The sequence below is a fragment of the Amphibalanus amphitrite genome, unplaced genomic scaffold, assembly GCF_019059575.1.
Source record: "Amphibalanus amphitrite isolate SeventyFive unplaced genomic scaffold, NRLGWU_Aamphi_draft 000842F_arrow, whole genome shotgun sequence".
Classification (NCBI taxonomy): Eukaryota; Metazoa; Arthropoda; class Thecostraca; order Balanomorpha; family Balanidae; genus Amphibalanus; species Amphibalanus amphitrite.
Window position 1 is genome coordinate 290210 of NW_024882336.1, and position 18587 is coordinate 308796.

The window sequence follows — 18587 nt, forward strand, 5'->3', positions numbered from 1 at the left end:
TATTTATCACACCCGTATATCTTCGAGCAAGACAGGTGAATAACTATTATCCTGACATTTACGGTTTACCTACAACGGAAGTACCAAAATGATGACCCGCAGACGACGAGGATCATATCGTCCTCGCTGTAACACTGTAAAAAGTGTAGCATTTGGAGTACTAACGGCTTCTATTCGCAGCACTTTTTAGCGTCAAAAGAGTCCTACGACGTACTTACAAAGAAACATGGCGAGCTACTATTGTGCTAATGATATGTAAGAAGGGCGTGGAGTGGATGCTATACATAGGGGCATACTAAACGGATCGCTGGTGGCGCTTATTGTATTTGCCCTCTCGATAAAACGAGTTCAGTTTATTGAAAAACATTGATCGGCCAGTACTTATGACGCCGTGATGGACACTATAACCCGCGAGTTGCTGGGGGGGGGGCGTTAAACGCCCCCACTTTTTTCGCCGGGCCATAGCATAAGCGCGCCAAATTTCGGGTACCTGTAGGGAATTGATTGAAGTTTATTGTGACAAAGTTTCAAAAAAATCGGTCGGAAAATTTTTGAGATATCGAGGTTTTAGTGACGTCATGATTTCTGAGTTTTCGACCAAAAACGGCATATGTTCAAAAAATCATATAAAATCACAGAATAGAGATACAGACATGCCGTAAACGCCATTAGACTGCCAATACCATGATCAATCACATGGCTATCTTTGATTATTGATTATCGTTCCGCATTTTCCATAATCTTGAACTGAATCTTGGCAATTTCTCGTGACTACTTCACGACCATGATACATGCATTTCTTAAATTGAACTTGTTGAGCCAAACACGTACACATATGATAACATGAATGTCACCATCGTGTTCTACGCCCCAAATTGCCTATAAAACATGTGTCACAGGCTGCGAATATTAGTTTTGATTTTCGGGGATATGTGCCTACCCGGTTGACCTGACCTTGACCCTGACCTATGCTTGACTGACCCCTACATGGAGCTGACACTCTTGTAGGCCTTTTATGATGGATTGTGCACCGTTTTGACAGAGTTTATGACGAGAGGCACCCATTGCGAAGTCCTGAAGTCCATGCTACTGAAAGCCCGATTTCAGGTGTTTGACCTGACCTTGACCCGACCTGTGACCTCAAAATTCAACTTTTAAGTACTCATCTGAGGCGTCTCGTCGCGTTCTTTCGTTTGCCGCCTCGTGCGTTTCGCTGCGCTTATTGGTTCTCGAGTTATCGGCTGGGGGCGTTTAACGCCCCCCCCCCCCTCCAGCAAACGGTGGGTGGCGAAATACCCCAGCAACTGCCGGGATAAGTAAGTAAGTACATGCGGCAGTGGTAAGCATGCACTTACCTCCCATGTGAATTGTCTTCATTGTCCATTCATGCTAGTCTGATATTTTTCTCAGTAGAAACTCGTCATCAACAGGCATCCACATGTCCATCACCAGATGCAATACGGAGTACGGACAAGGACAAAAGGGTTTACTCCCGCGCTGAAGTTTTAGCATTTAACCCTATTCCTGGCGGGGGGGGGGGCCTCAGGAGCCCCCCCCCCCCTGAGGTTTTTTGGTTATTTCTCCCAAACGCGTTGAGCTAGGAAGCTCAAATTTTCTGACTTTTCCTAAAAGGCTTCTACGCAACATGTCTGAAAATTTTGAGTTGATCTGACCTCGGGTCAGGTCACCAGAGGCGGTTTGGTGACCCTACCTCAGAAAAGTTTGCAATCACGCCAGAGCTAGAGTTTTTGACCGATCAATTTCTTCTCTTCAGGGTTTAGTTAGGGTACCAGTATGTGCAATTTGTATATCTCGGAATTTTGATATCGGTGACCTAAGGTCAGGTCAATTTCGCGACCTCCCCATTATAAGTCAATGGGGGAAAAATCAACTCCCTGTTTTTACCACTAAAACGGGTCGGAATGGCCCCATATACCATACATGACTTCATATACGATCAACCTTCACTACCTTGAGGTCTGTTTTGCTGTTGGGCAGCTGTGAGGTCATGTGACGTCATCAAAGGTCACCAAAGGTTTTTGGCCAATAACTCCGTACAGGAACAAGATACAGACGCGTGGATGGTCTCATTGTGTTCAGCTCGTCAAGACGCATCGAATGATATACATGATGACCTCGAGGTCACGTGACCTGAGGTCAACCTTTGACCTTGACCTTTCGAGGTCAACATATATATCATTCGATGCGGATTGACGAGAGGATCACGATGATGCCCTTAGTTTGTTCCTATCTTGACTAATTTGAAAGTTATTCGAGAAAAACTCTCTCCATATCTAGCGCCGCCATTTTGACTTTTTCGACCCCTGTGACGTCATCTTTGACCTGACCTGAAAATGACCTTAGTAAAAATTGTAGATCTTGGCCGTGCGTATCCGATGCCGTTTACCGCTTGTCGCTATCTTGCTTCGTTCTCGAGATCTCAGGGGGGGGCCGAATCGGCCCCCCCCCCGCCAGTTTCTTGTCCCGGCGGAGCCCGCCAGGAATAGGGTTAAATGTCTAGATTTTAGGGAACTGACAGACTGTCAGAGCGGCATCGATCTCACTCAGAACCATGTCAGTGACTCTTCTCAATCGTCAGCCATGTGTGCAGTGTCATCGTAATTCGTTACGCCCCAATAGTGACATGGACATCGACCCATACAGCATCGTTAAAAAGAAAGCATGGTAGTCACGAACCGTGAAAACGGTAATTGACACTGAGTCGGCAGGCAGTCACTGGAGCGGTAGAAATTACTGGGTCGCCCGACAGGACAGGTAACACGGCGCAGAACGGCCGCTGCTGCGTGGAAAGTGAGGAAAGTGAGAACTGTGGAACCCTGTTATCAAATGTGGGTGGCGGATCCATAGGCAAAAGGTCAACGGTGTTTTTATTTTTACTTAAATTTATTTTATTTCAAAATTCGTAGATGTTTAGCCGGCCTTGGTTTAGCCCTATAGGTTTTAGCGCAACCGACCCAGCCGTTATTCACATATATAAAAATCAAAACGTCCGTATGTATGTGACGCGTCCGTCACGCTTGGCGGGCTATTGCTGTGGAACGGTGCGGGCTACGGGGGTGAAACTTTGGTGCCGAGTCGGACGCGTGCATCTGTTTGTCGTATCAACTTTTCGAGGGGGTGCGCTCGGCGGTTTGCACGTGGCGGGCGCATCTTTGCGGAATTTTGGCCGCGGCCGGCGCCGAGCAGACGGCACGTGCCGTAGGCTCAGTTTCTTCGCTGCAAAACTGAGTGAAATCAGAGCCGGAAGGTCACTGACCTTTGGCAATGAATATCGGAACAGAGCACCGCCGGCCAGAAGGAGACGCCAAATTTATTCTGGCAATAACTCGGCCGCTACTGGGCCGATTTTATTGAAACTTGATTTATTACGCTGCGCGTAATGCTGTCCCTCTAGTTACATATATAAAAATCAAAATGTCTGTACGTATGTATGTATGTATGTAACGCGTCAGTCACGCTTGGCGGGCTATTGCTCCGGAACGGTGCGGGCTACGGGGGTGGAATTTTGGGCGCAAGTCGGACGCGTGCATCTGTTTGTTGTATTAAATTTTGGTGGGGGTGCGCTCGCCGGTTTGCACGTGGCGGGCGCATCTTTGCGGGATTTTGGGCCGCGGCCGTCGCCGATCAGAGAGCACGCGCATTAGCCTCAGTTTCTTCGCTGCGAAACTGAGCGAAATCAGAGCCGGAAGGTCACTGACCTTTGGCAATGAATACCGGAACAGAGCACCGCCGGCCAGGAGGAGACGCCAAATTTATTCTGGCCATAACTCGGCCGCTACTGGGTCGATTTTAATGAAAATTGATTTATTACGCTGCGCGTAATGCTGTCCCTCTAGTTTACATATATAAAAATCAAAATGTCTGTATGAAACGCGTCAGTCACGCTTGGCGGGTTATTGTTGTGGAACTGTGCGAGCTACGGGGGTGGAATTTTGGGCGCAAGTCGGACGCGTGCATCTGTTTGTCGTATTAAATTTTGGAGGGGGTGCGTGTAGCGGTGTGCACGTGGCGGGCGCATCTTTGCGGGATTTTGGGCCGCGGCGGTCGCCGATCAGAGAGCACGCGCATTATCCTCAGTTTCTTCGCTTGCAAAACTGAGCGAAACCAGAGCCGGCAGGTCACTGACCTTTGGCAATGAATACCGGAACAGAGCACCACCGGCCAGGAGGAGACGCCAAATTTATTCTGGCCATAACTCGGCCGCTACTGGGTCGATTTTAATGAAAATTGATTTATTACGCTGCGCGTAATGCTGTCCATCTAGTTTACATATATAAAAATCAAAACGTCTGTACGTATGTATGTATGTATGTATGTATGTAACGCGTCAGTCACGCTTGGCGGGCTATTACTGTGGAACGGTGCGGGCTACGGGGGTGAAATTTTGGACAGAAGTCGGACGCGTGCATCTGTTTGTCGTATTAAATTTTGGTGGGGGTGGGTTCGGTGGTTTGCACGTGGCGGGCGCATCTTTGCGGGATTTTGGGCCGCGGCCGGCGCCGATCAGAGAGCATGCGCATTAGCCTCAGTTTCTTCGCTTGCCAAACTGAGCGAAATCAGAGCCGGAAGGTCACTGACCTTTGGCAATGAATACCGGAACAGAGCACCGCCGGCCAGGAGGAGACGCCAAATTTATTCTGGTAATAACTCGGCCGCTACTGGGCCGATTTTAATGAAAATTGATTTATTACGCTGCGCGTAATGCTGTCCCTCTAGTTACATATATAAAAATCAAAATGTCCGTATGTATGTATGTGACGCGTCCGTCACGCTTGGCGGGCTATTGCTGTGGAACGGTGCGGGCTACGGGGGTGAAATTTTGGGCGCAAGTCAGACGCGTGCATCTGTTTGTTGTATTAAATTTTGGAGGGGGTGCGTGCAGCGGTGTGCACGTGGCGGGCGCATCTTTGCAGGATTTTGGACCGCGGCCGGCGCCGAGCAGACGGCACGCGCCTTAGGCTCAGTTTCTTCGCTTGCAAAATTGGGTGAAATCAGAGCCGGAAGGTCACTGACCTTTGGCAATGAATACCGGAACAGGGCACCGCCGGCCAAGAGGAGTCGCCAAATTTATTCTGGCCATAACTCGGCCGCTACTGGGCCGATTTTAATGAAAATTGATTTATTACGCTGCGCGTAATGCTGTCCCTCTAGTTACATATATAAAAATCAAAATGTCCGTACGTATGTATGTATGTATGTAACGCGTCAGTCACGCTTGGCGGGCTATTGCTCCGGAACGGTGCGGGCTACGGGGGTGAAATTTTCGACGCAAGTCAGACGCGTGCATCTGTTTGTTGTATTAAATTTTGGAAGAGGTGCGCTCCGTGGTTTGCACGTGGCGGGCGCATCTTTGCGGGATTTTGGGCCGTGGCCGGCGCCGAGCAGAGAGCACGCGCCGTAGGCTCAGTTTCTTCGCTGCAAAATGAGTGAAATTAAAGCCGGAAGGTCACTGACCTTTGGCAATGAATACCGGAACAGGGCACCGCCGGCCAGGAGGAGACGCCAAATTTATTCTGGCCATAATTCGGCCGCTACTGGGCCGATTTTAATGAAAATTGATTTATTACGCTGCGCGTAATGCTGTCCCTCTAGTTACATATATAAAAATCAAAATGTCCGTATGTATGTAACGCGTCAGTCACGCTTGGCGGGCTATTGCTCCGGAACGGTGCGGGCTACGGGGGTGAAATTTTCGACGCAAGTCGGACGCGCTCATCTGTTTGTCGTATCAACTTTTCGAGGGGGTGCGTGCAGCGGTGTGCACGTGGCGGGCGCATCTTTGCGATATTTTGGCCGCGGCCGGCTTCGAGCAGACGGCACGCGCCTTAGGCTCAGATTGTTCGCTGCGAAACTGAGCGAAATCAGAGCCGGGAGGTCACTGACCTTTGGCAATGAATACCGGAACAGGGCACCGCCGGCCAGGAGGAGACGCCAAATTTATTCTGGCCATAACTCGGCCGCTACTGGGCCGATTTTAATGAAAATTGATTCATTACGCTGCGCGTAATGCTGTCCCTCTAGTTGAGATATAAAAAGCAAGCGTTGAGTTCTACTTCAACGGCGGGCATTGCATCTCTATAGTGGACATGCTCATTCAAAAGGCCAAGTTTGAGCGCATTTGCTCAGTCATTTCGGAGGGATTGTAAATGAAATAATTCTGGAATGGGGCTATCTGATGCAGCATACCGCTTGATGATCGGTCGAGCATGTTACCGAGATGTTAGACTAGAAGAACGATAGGGGCCATCTCCAATCCTCCATACGACTGTCGACTCATTACAGGGGTGGAGGTTGCATATTTTTATATTGGGGTGGAGGGTGTGCACGTGGAACTCCACCACTCGTGCTTCGAAAAGTGCAACACCAATGCCGGCTCATGCAGCCCCAACTTCTTCAGTTCCTCATCCCCTTATCTTGTAGCGCCCAAGGCCCTAAATGTAGCGCCATTCATTTAGGAACCACCCCTCAGTGTGCTCTGCTTCTCAGGTAGGTATGTACAATTTGTACATACCTAGTGTGAACCTCAGATTAGGCTCTGTCTCTTAGGTAGGCGCCGCCCTTTGAGCAAATAGGTTCCCCCGCTAGATTCGGTTCGTGCCGCCCCTCTGTCAGATAGGTGTCGCGCTCCATTCGGTAAAGTTCGCTCCTCGCCCTAATAGATGCCGCCCCCGGCCAGAGATGTGCCGCCCTTCGACCAAGTATGTGCCACTCCTACATACCGCCCTTTGCCTTGATAGGTGCTCTCTTCGGCCAGAATAGGTGCCGCCCTAAGGCCAGGCATATGGGCCCGCCGCTCGTCCTGCAATGTGCCGCCCTTATGTAAATCGGGTAGATGCAGCCCCTCGACCAGACAGGTGCCGCCGCTAGACAATTGGACGGATCATTTTGGACGGCATATTACGTGGTGAGTGGACCATGTATCCATTGCCTCCATTGGACATTTGTAAAGTGCTGCTTTTGCATTTGACGCCGGCCCCTGGCGACACTGTCACGGGTTCCATGTTCCATTTATGCGGAAGGACATGACACCATAACTACCTGCCGAAACCCAAACGCGCGGCCGAGTGGATGGGGTAGGTTTGTTTGACGAAGACGCATTCATCGACTCGACAATGTAGGTACAGCCCACCGCTAAAATAATGTATGGGTAAAGTAAAGTAATGTAGTAACCAATCTCAACGGTTGGCTTTGACTGGCGATTGTTTAATGCGGAGTGATCGGAAAGAAGATGTCAATAGCTAAAGTTGCAGCTGCAAGGGTGACGATACATATAAGCTACATTCAAAGTTTCATTGTAGTCTGGCTAATCGTTCCTAAGCTTCAGAAGCAGAACATACCCATGACTGAAACCCCACATTACTTCTGCTGTGGACTGTACATAGTGTCACCTTTCCAGCATAACATGATAGCCGTTTTCACGACGGCCATCTGGTACACATTTGGTGCACATTTGGTGCAGATTATGTGCAGATTTGGTCAAATTAGGTTCAGTGTATCTCTTAGTAGCTATAAGCTAGGGTTGCACTAATTGCTTAGGTATATGCCTGCTTTATCATATTATCAGAGAGTATCATCGATTAAAACACTGAAATAAATTCATAAAATGAAGATATTTGCTGTAAAAGAGATTAGGCACAGATTTGGTCAAATTAGGTGCATTCGCCGGATAGCCCGTCGTGAAAACGGCTTATGTTTTTCCTTGTCATATTTTTCGAGTAAGTAGACAGTGAGACACAAAGAAGATCCCAAAATACTGCGTGGAAGAGCCATCGCCGAACTGCATCTTAGACAACAGCCAAAGTCGCTTGGTGGCGTAAAATACGCAGTTTCTTCCCTTATCATAGGACATAGTTCATTGTTATGCTTCAATTAATTCTCAGTTATTCGGCCCTGCGGCTTGAGAAAGCAAACTTGTAAATGTTTAAAATACATGTAGGCATTTGCGATTTAACAAATCAAATAATATTGCTTAGGTAGGAATGAATTCGTTAAGCACAGAAGTAAAATATATGACGTTTATTGCATAATTCATGCGTAACATTTAACAAGTTTCGTCGTAAGTCATAAATTTACGTATACAATAACAACAACACACAATACGAGGTGTGGCTAAAAAGAAACCGGACTGCTCGTGCTGCCCATAAACTAGGGGACCCGAAGACTAGCGAGACACTTGGCATTAATCTTCAGCATATTGTCGTGATGTGTGCCAAACGGCATCTCGATGTCGCAATAATTCTCTTTTCTACAGGTCTTTGTTCTATCGATGTTCGGCGGCCTTGTCATCGCCAGGCTTCTACAATGAATTTCGAAAAAAGAGGGAACATCACGTTCCTTGCCAGACTGGAGAAAAGTCCAACAGAGACGCTGAATCTGTTCAAGGCTGTTAATGGGGAGCAAGTCATGTGTTACATGCAAGTGTTTGAATGGCATACGAGGTTCAGCACTGGTCGTGAGGATGTCGGTGATGACCCCAAGGTCTGGAGGTCCATCAACGTCCGCGCGCATGTCGAAGTCGAGAGTGGAGATGACATTGATCGTCTTTTTCGATCATCGGGGATTCGTTCACCGCCAGTTCGTGCTGGAGGTGTACCACAGTCGACCAGCCACTTCTACAAGGAAGACCTGGGACGCCTCATTTCACGAGTCACGCGCACCAAGTGGAGTTTCTGGGAAGCCAAGAACTGGGTGCTCCATCACGACAATGCTCCCGCGCATTCTGCCATTAGCGTCCAGCAGTTCGTTGCCGAAAAGCAGGTCGCGGTGCTCAAGCACCCCCTTATTTGCCAAACCTCGGGCTCCCTGTGACTTTTGGCTGTTCCCTGAAATGAAAAACGTCGTCAAGGAAACCCATTTTCAATCAGTCGAGGACATCCAGACCGGAGTGACCAGCGTCAGCGTCATCAATAAAACAAGGAGCTGTGGAAAGGAGAATAATAGCGATATCGAGGTGCCGTATGGCACACATCACGACAATATGATAAAGATTAATGTCCAGTGTCTCGCTAGTTTTCGGGCCCCCTACTTTATGGTCAGCACGAACAGTCCGGTTTCTTTTTAGCCACACCTCGTAATAAGCATCACAATGCTATAAACTCGTTCAACTGCGCATCCGAGCACATCTGCTGCATCTAGGCTGCGTGAGCTCTACATCCAACCATTCCCACGCAAGGACGACCTCTTTCTGTCCTAACTGATCCATTATCTACCCGAGCATTCTAATGAGAAGATATGTACAGATGTCAAGTGCGGCGGTGCTACACTGAATGGTCAGGTGCACCGTCTCGTTCAGATCAGATTCAGCCGTTTGGGCTCACCGAGCAGGGTGCCCGCAGCCTCGCGTGCTCTGGGTCGGGTCACCGGCAGCAGCTGGAGTCGCAGCAGCAGCTGCAGACAGCCCTCGGCTGCCGGCAGCTGGTACAACTTCTGGAGACTCGAGCTGCTAGCGCCGAGCTGGTCCTTCTCCAGGACGGTGACAACCGCACTGCAGCGGCGCAGCTCGCGGCGAAACTCGCCCACCGAGCCGAGCCGGAGCTGCGGCAGCTCAGCCTCGCCACCCAGCTCCTGGAGCTGGATCAGCAGGGAGCTCAGGTCGGCGTCACTCCAGGGCCGATCACCGTACCGGGACAGCGCCGCAGCCGAGCTGTCCGAGCTCAGCTCGTGCAGCAGGCGACTGGTGGACACCACCTCCCTGTCAGCCGGCACCCGCTCCGTCTGCTGTGCTCCGAGTTTCAGCAGCGAGCTCTCCGTCGGCGATCTCACGGCCTCGTCAGATCGACGGATTGGCTGCGCGGTCATCCAGAACGCTCGGCCCACTCGAACGGCAGCCGGGGTGGGCGTCAGCACCCTCCCGGTGACGTTTTTCCACGGCGGCGGGGTATTTCCCCCAGACTGAGTGCCTGATGCAGAGCGGCGGGAGCGAGCGTCACCTTCGCAACGACGCTCGATCTTGCCCCTCTCGTTGTGCACCACTGCGGGAAGACCGGTACCGGCGCCGGCGGCTGGTGGAGAGGGGCGCTGCCGTTGGACGACAGACCCCGCCGCTGAGATGCACACGCAGCTGAAGAGGACGGAGCCGAGAGACAGGAGCAGCACAGAACGCGCCGGGATCCGCCGGTTCCGCTGCCGGTAGCCGCTGATGAGAGCGAGCATGACCGGCACGACGCTGACCTTTACAATGTACTCGGCTGCCGAATCACCCTGAGAAGTGAGCACTGGAGGTCGGGAACGCTGGTCTCGGCAGATGCCGGAGTGCATCTGAAAAGAAGAATAAATAAGTGAATTATTACTTCTGTTGAGTCGTAAGGTTATATGGATTTGTTTTCCGTCATAGTTTATGTCACTCAGTTGGGACAGGGGTATTGTTCCGTTTAACCTTCCAGGCGGGGGTGGGGGCATTTTCCCACTTAGTTTTTTTTTCGATATATCTCCAGAACCGCTGCGCCGATCGTCACCAATCTTGCAGTACCCTCCCGGGAAAAGGTTTTACACATTGTGACCAATTTTTTTCCAAAGACTATGATAGCTGTAGCTTGGCCGCTAATGACGTCGGAGTGACGTCATCTTCTGCCATTTTCGATCCAAAATAAGTTTTGCGGGAGGAGCTGTCAGGCTTACAGCTTTAGAGATACATAAAAAATGTTTCAAGCATGAACGGTGTAGAATTTACAGGGCTATAACAATGCCATCTCGGTTTTTTGAAATTTTGGATTTTGACCCCCAAAAATAAAAAAGTATTTTCTTTTTAATTTAATAGCAAAAAAATGAATTTCGAAAAAATGAAATATACGTGATAGTTCCTACCACCTATCCATATACTAAATTTGAGATCGATACCTCTTTTTTGGCCAAGTTATAGCGGAAAAAAACTATTCAAAATTGATGACGTCAAATTTTCAAACTCAATTTTTAGCAAGTTTAGACTACGTAGCGCAAAAAAGAACGCCATTAGACTTGCCGTGACGAGGTGCATCGAATCAATACCCACTTTAAGCAAAATATCAACTTTGAAATCGGACCTTTTTTAACCTGACATTGACCTGTCTACCAGAAAGTGAATTAAACTGTACCTGATGGTTTTATAACCAGCACCATTGAGCTGGAAATGAAAAATTGGTCATAAAACATGCTTCGCACAACCCTAGTGAAGTTGGGTTCATGTGCTGACCCTTGTTGACCTGACCTATGACCTGACCTGGTATTATCAGTGACCTCCAATAGCACCATATGTAAGCACATAGGCAACTTAGGCCCTATCGCTGATTTTCGACAAAATGCATTTTACTCGATGCTATAGCGCATTCCCTAAAAGACCCGTGACCGGCGAAACATTTTATCTTTGACCTGACCTGTGACGTCATCAATGACCCCGTGGTCAAATAAAGTTGGAGCTCCCTAAACAAATTTGACAGCGCTATCGAACGCCGTTGAGATTTTACGGATCCGTCGAGTAGTTTCGGAGATACGGGGGGAGGAATGTCCCCCCCGCGCGGAAAGTGGCAGGGAGACCCACCGCTGGGTTTAGCTTGTCACTGACGACTTTACCATCGAACCCTGATATTTGTGATTTGCAGGTGCAGGTGTTATTATTATCCCGCGCCCCACTGGGAGGGGGGGCTATTTATAGCCCCCCTCCCGTTTTTCTGCAATAACTTCCAAACCGCTTGACGGATCGACGCCAAACTTTCAGCACCTTCGGCTGCATCAATTTGACACCTTGTGTCAAAATTTGAACTTCGTAGCTACCATAGGTCGGCCGGAAATGACGTAAGAGTGACGTCATGTTCGTCCGATTTCGACGCAAAACATTGAACCACGGCAATCGCTCCCAAGAGCTCAGTTTTTAAGCTAGATCCAATTTCTTTGCATGAAAGGACTCAAAATTGACCGCGCTATCAAACTGTTATCTCGGATTTTCAAAATTTTGAAAATTTCGAAAATTCTATATAATAATATTCAAAATTTATATTTTTATATTTTTTTTCAAAACGTTTTTGACTTTTCGAAAAAACCGGAATATATGTGACAGAACGCATGATTATGACTAACTCTAGCAAGTTTTAGCTAAATATCTTCAAAAATAGCCAAGTTATACGCATTATTGCAAAAAATTAACAATTATTAATTTTTCAAATCAATTTTTCAGCGCGTATTTGACATCGTACACCAATATAAATGGCACCATCGTGCTCCTGAGCTCAAACTGCATCCAATAGACACCTTTTTTGTTGAAAAATTTTAACTTCAAAATTTGACCTTTTTTGACCTGAAAGTGACCTGACCTAAGCTAAATTCGACTCAAAATGACCTCGAATGACACAGACGACATCAAATTTGAAATCTATGGCCTAAATGGACCATAAAACATGTGTCACGTGACCGACGCATGATATAATATTTTCGTGACCTGTGATGACCTGACCCTGACCTGAAAATCAAAGTACAAGTTTGGTACCCTCAAGGTATCTAGAGCATCTGTTCACGAGTGTGGAAACCAAAAATGAGCCTGATCTGACTTGTAAGACGGCGGCCAGAGCCCAAAATGTGAACAAGCCAAAATGCTAATAATTTTTACTTTGACCTGACCTGTGACGTCATCGGTGACCTCGAGGTCAATGAAATTAGGTTTCGCTCGACAGTTTTTCCGGGGCTATCAGACACCGTTTGAATTTTGACGATCGGCCCAGTAGTTTTGGAGTTAGGAGGGGGGGGCTATGAATAGCCCCCCCCCCCCCCCAGTAGGGCGTGTTATACACAGACCCCAGTGGGGCGCGGGTTATCTATCGGTGCCAGCTATTGCGTCAGTCACCCCGTTATTTTGCAAGCTTATGTCAGGTGCCGTTGTAGTTTCTAGGACGAATGACGGCGTCCTTTGTCCGCCGCCATAATTTAGGTAGAAAACCTACCCAGCAGGGCTGCAGATCGGCTCTGTGGGTCATCGCCACCCACGGTCCGGTCATAATGGTCGCCTTACACCTATTGTACGGAAACGGTTCATTGCTGGAGCAGACTGCGGCGCCGGTGTAATGACGGCCTAACCAGCGGCCAAAGACAGCAGGAAGTCTGTGTGCCGCGGACGGAGCGAGCCATTGTCCGGCAGGGGGGTCGAGCTGCGGCGTACCACCACCTCGGCCGTTGGACTAATGGCCCCGGGCTGCCTGGGTGAAATATGAATAGACACGTGAAGTCCGTGTGGCTGGCATTACAGCACGTCCGCGAGCAGCTTTATCCGACCTGAAAATCGCGTTTGGTGTAAGCGAACGGAGTGCTCGAAACCTCCGTACGGCGATTTGAGTGCAATTTTACACCGCGCTTTTTTCGACACTTGACACTTGACACGAAAGATACATATGAGTAGAATAAGGAATTGTTATTGCACCATCGAAATAGACACTGCAGGATGGCATAGACGACAGGAACACCGTAGTAACTGCCAACTGGTAATCTTGGTGTTGATATGAAAATACGGGCCATGATATTCATAGCACCTGTTTGCTTAGTTTTCGAGAAAGTAGCTCCCCTCTACTGCAATATGAGCCTTACTAAAAGCCACAATATCTTCAACATGGAGCTGGTCTAGGGAAGCCAGCTCGGCAAGAGAATACTGAGTTCTCAACAACCGGGACTTCTTTCACAAATCATTACGCAATACGCATTTATGAGCGCTAGAATTCATGCCGTCAATATGGCGGTATATGAAGGGAATCCACTTCAACAAATAATTTGTATGCTTATGTGATTCGGCAATAAGCATTGTTTTGAAATGGAAGGTGGACCACTCACGGCTTTTCCTAGTCTTCTATAAGTGCACCGCTTATCTTTGGGGATACCGCAACTAAAAATGCTTCTACCTCATTTCTGTTAAACGGGATCAGGCCCCAAGTATATAGCTACTTTCATACCTTACTAGAAACACGAGTATTAGTTGTTCGTAAGGTAACCCTGATAGCCCTGGTCCGACAAAGAAGGCGAAAGCTACAGACAAAAGAAACGAAAGCCAAATGCCAAATGAAACGAAAGCCAAATGCTTCCATAAATCTGGTCACGGTTCGCATCGTTCGACCAGCCCCAGATGTCTTACCGCCTAAGTCCTTTTCAGCTGCTCTGCCTGGTGTTAGAGCCAGAATTAGGTAATCCAGCTCTCACTTCCATAGCAGAACGGCCGCTGTATCTTTCAGAGAGCATTTAGGCGGCTGTTTGGAGCTCGATAATACTCGATTTGACAGTGAATGGCCGAAAGGGACATGTGCACGCTGCTGACAGGCGTTCACAGTTCACACTGCGCCCAGCCTCGCCACGCCTCCGTCGGTTTCTTCCCACTCCCTGTTTCCTCTCAGTGAGTGGGAAATGGAATCGGCGAGCAAGTCGACCAGATGGCACACAGCCGATGTGCAGCGATAGCTTTCCCAGCCATTGACAAATTGATGAAGGTGACGTCGACTACTGTTCGATTTCTACTGCGCTTCGCCTGACTGTGATTAATAGCTCTTAATCCGGCCGGACCCGGGAGTAAGCCCCATCACCGTGCACCGTTGCCGTTTTTCGCTTCCACTTTCTAACTCCGTGCTAAAAATCTAACGGAAACAAAGCCGCTACCAAAGAAGGTTTCATGTTGATAATTCGAAAAAAAGAATAATATTAGAGGTTACTTTACAAGGCTGCAGGGATTAAGCTAGGTCAAAGGTCAAAACCAGCAAATGTGAACACCGTCCACTAAAGTGCAAACATGCAAGTGCATGTAAGTGGTAGCAAGCTTTGCGTTCGACAGGATAGCAGGACCTCCTTGATGACGCAGTAGGGTTGATTTTTTTCCAAACTGTTGCACTTTCAAGCCAATTCATAAACTTTTTTAAAGGTGGGAGGGTCACTTTAATATTTAAGTAAAAGTGTATAAATTGAGCTCAATGTTGAGCATGACCTTCACCTTGACCTAAAACTATGAGCACATCGTCAGATTCCTCTAATTGCTTCTTTCGTTTCCAGCCAGATTTGCCCCAATTGCATGCACCCTACTGTTCTCTGGCCCTCGCGGGCCCGGCGAAGGGGGGGGGGGGTGTTTTCGCCCCCTGGCGAATATTGGCGATAGCTACCGAACGCTTAGAAACAGGAAAACAAAACTTTCAGTACCTTTTCCCCATCAATTTGAAATCTTCTGGCGCAAAAAAATGACCTAGCCCCCTTGATGATGTCACAGGGTTGATTTTTCTAGACCCTTGCACAGCAAACTTCGGCGCCAGAGACGTGAACCTCAGAGAGCTGCCAAGAATAGAGTTTTAGATATAAAGACAAATTACGAGCACGGGTTTGTAGTGTTTGACCTAGGGAAAAATAGGATAATAGTTTTGGTGACCTGAGTTCAGAGGTCAGGCCAACGACCCCGAGCTGGGGTTTTGGTTTTTTCGTAAATAACTTCTACAAAAATGGTTTCAGAGCTACCGCAATGGTACCAACGCATTTTTCTTATCAAGCCGCGTTGAATGACATTACATTTTGTTTGGAAAAGGTCCAGTTTTATGTTGACCTAATGTGACCTCGAATGACCTTTGGTTGACCTTGACACATGAAAGGTCGTATATGATAGATTCGTAGCCGCTGATCACGAATATGGCATTCATTTTGCTCTAAGCGTTTAATTATAGCCTCATGAAGGCAAAATTATTTTGATGGTTAGGCTGACTTGAATCAGTGAAATAGCTTCTAGCAGGGATGCTCTTCCGTGACCTTGACCTTGGAGCAGCTTTGTATCGCGAGATGAACCACAAATAGGGGCCTGGTAAGCTTAAAAAAAACATTTCAAACTCTCTTGGAATCTGGTATACAAGATTTACGAGACAGGGCAACGTTGGAGGTCAATTGTGAGCCTGACCTTGACGTTGATCTTGAATGTTGGGCGCATAATCGGAATCCTCAGCTTCTTTTCTTTCGTTTGGCTCCCGGTTATGCCGGTTTTATGCATCCTGCCGTCCCTTGAAACACTTACTTTGATATCACTACACATAGGTATGCCAGTTTTTGCCTTTGACCTTGACCTCTGCGGCTCTAACCTTGAAGCCTGTCCTGAGGTAAAAAAAAATGTGCGTTATAATGGTCTCGTCATAGACATCTGTACCTCTGTCATAGACCCGGTGAACAGAGGTCTATGGTCTCGTAAAGTTGGTACCAAATTTTTTCCCTTAGCTCCCTTATTTACGGAGTTAGACAGGGGGGGGGGCGAAAACGCCCCTCCCCTGGCTGCGGTGGTTGGGATTACTCCCCGGGCCCGGCCGGCTGGAGCACATATGTAGCTGGAGACCACTACACATATGCTGGTTTTACCTTTAACTCTGAGCTCTTACCTTAAAATTGACCTAAGGTCATAAATGGTTAGTGGTTTAGAGTCGTCACGTGGAGATCTTTCGTTTGGTACACTTTTGTTTCCGAAGCTGTTTTATTAACGGTGCTAGACAGAGGGTGAAAATCCCCCAGGGCTGCGGCGTTTGGGGTTACCGCCCCCCCCCCCCCCGGCCGACTGGGGTAAATAGGACTGTCCCTGTTACTTTAACATGATCTGTATGTTAAAACATGGTGTTAGCTACCCAAACATTTATTAGGTAATTTCAATCTCAAATTAACCAGTGAATTGGAACGTATCCAACCGGTCGTCAAATGCTAAGTTTGCATATGCACATGGTTGATGGTAATGCACGATTTCTTCATGGGCGATGTTAATCATTCATGATACTCTACAAATTCCCGAACTATCGTCTAAAAGCCGTCGCACAAATGTCAATCACTCTGCTCGCTCTGGCTTCCTCACCTCACAGTGAAGGTGCAGGACACTTGTGATGATGCCCCCCTGGGGTCCGGAAGCGGTGGGGAGTATGTTTTCAAAAAAAAATATTGTTTAATAAAATTTCGTTCATCGGGGGTGTTTTCTGTCCGAGATGGTTGCCGACCTGCGCCGTGCTCTGGAACGACCTCAGGTGAGTGTTTTCGGCTGGTAGATCCTCAAATGGTTGATTAATGAGTTGATTTTCTTGCTGTTTGATTTCTCTCCTGTTCAAACGTAATTTACACACCCATTTCCAATTGCTGATCGGTCCGTTGGTTTCAAGCTGACCGATTCCTTTCTGCCACCGTTCCTTGCGCCTGGGGCTCGTCACAAACAATATTTATAATGAGGCTGGCTTGTCGCTTGTCAACATATAGTCTTCACTGCCTAGGATGGTATCTGTCTCATAAGGAATTTAGGACACGGATGTCTCCCCAAAGCATATAATTTTGATGCCTCCCTTGAGGACATAACCTGAAGCCACCATCTGATACCTGATAGCTACCCACCATTCTCTCCCTTTCTAATGCCTATCATCCCAAAGATAATCGAGTACATCCCCATTTAATGTCGCCCTCAATGCTGAGATTAGATCTCCCGCTGGTCCTTACACTATATGACGCATACCTCAATCTCCCTCAGACTCACGCTCTTTGTCATACCTCTCTCATCCCACTACAATAAATTTGATCCCGCGTCGACCTCTCAGTCCCTCCCAGCAATTGTTCTAACTCCCTCCAGCGGTACATATCAGGGACAATAAACGCAATTTGTTCAATAGACTCCGTGATTAGTGTAAATTTCATCTAAGCTTACTCTTACCTCCCAACGACTTATCGCGCCCCATTCCAGCATTGGAATCGTGTGTGCTCTTCCTAGCACCTCTTGGGCTCCCTGGCCCAATATCCTCGAACACCTACATCACCTGACCCTGATTACTTGTCTAAAGGTGCAACGCAGGTAGCGATTACATTATTAGCGTTCGTCGATGGATGTGATTGGTTCAATCAATCTCTGCCGGCCCACTCTCTTCGAACACCTACATCATTTGACCCCGATTACTTGTCTAAAGATCGACGCGGGTAGCGTCAGTTATTAGCGTTCCTCAGTGGCTTATGATTGGTCCGTCAACCTCTGCCGCTCACGGCACATCTCTGTTTCCCTACTAAAACCCCGCGGCCGGACGTTGGTTACTGACCCTTGCAGCCCTTCTGTGAGAGACCGTCTTACGCGTTTTCACCTAACGAACCGGTGGACACAATCCTGCTGCCCGGCGACCGCAGTCTCACTGGGCTCATAGACAGGTACCTACTCCGTACTCTCATGCAGTCATGGCACCCGCAAGTGGCGCCTTTGAATCATTGACCGGTGTGACTCGAAGACTCCATGACTGAATCTATCCTACAATTTTATCCGACGCCGTGGAATCCTGTCCTGCAGATGTGTGTTCAAGCGCGTTAGCGTCATGAGTGATACATGCTGCGATCCTTTCCGACGGTGGACTTACCTCACCTCATCCTGGCGGAATTACCCCTTCGCCTCAATCTATCACCTTCGTATTTTGTCACTCACCTTCGGCGGAGTTCTCCCTCGTCCTGTCTCTCTGACTCACCTCTCAGCTTGGGCGTCTTATGGCGTTCTTTGTTCTGATATCTGCCTAACATATTTACTTACTTACTCCGTAACGTGAGACAGTCCAATCCTAGAAGACTTAGACGTATCAACAGAGTCAAAAACACATGAAAGTGTTGCAACA

General features: G+C 48.1%; 1 protein-coding gene across 1 annotated transcript; it reads right to left on the reverse strand.

Moving 5' to 3' along the window:
* Positions 1–8021: 8021 nt before the first annotated feature.
* Positions 8022–16834, reverse strand: LOC122366967. The gene is made up of 2 exons (XM_043339676.1): positions 16817–16834; positions 8022–10278 (listed from the first exon to the last, which is right to left on the reverse strand). Exon 2 carries the CDS (start codon positions 10276–10278, stop codon positions 9310–9312), a length of 969 nt encoding a protein of 322 aa, XP_043195611.1. The 5' UTR covers positions 16817–16834; the 3' UTR covers positions 8022–9309.
* Between the last annotated feature and the right edge of the window lie 1753 nt (positions 16835–18587).

Excerpts from the sequence above, each read along its gene's own strand:
- LOC122366967 (XM_043339676.1), bottom strand. The coding sequence starts at position 10,278 with ATGCACTCCGGCATCTGCCGAGACCAGCGTTCCCGACCTCCAGTGCTC.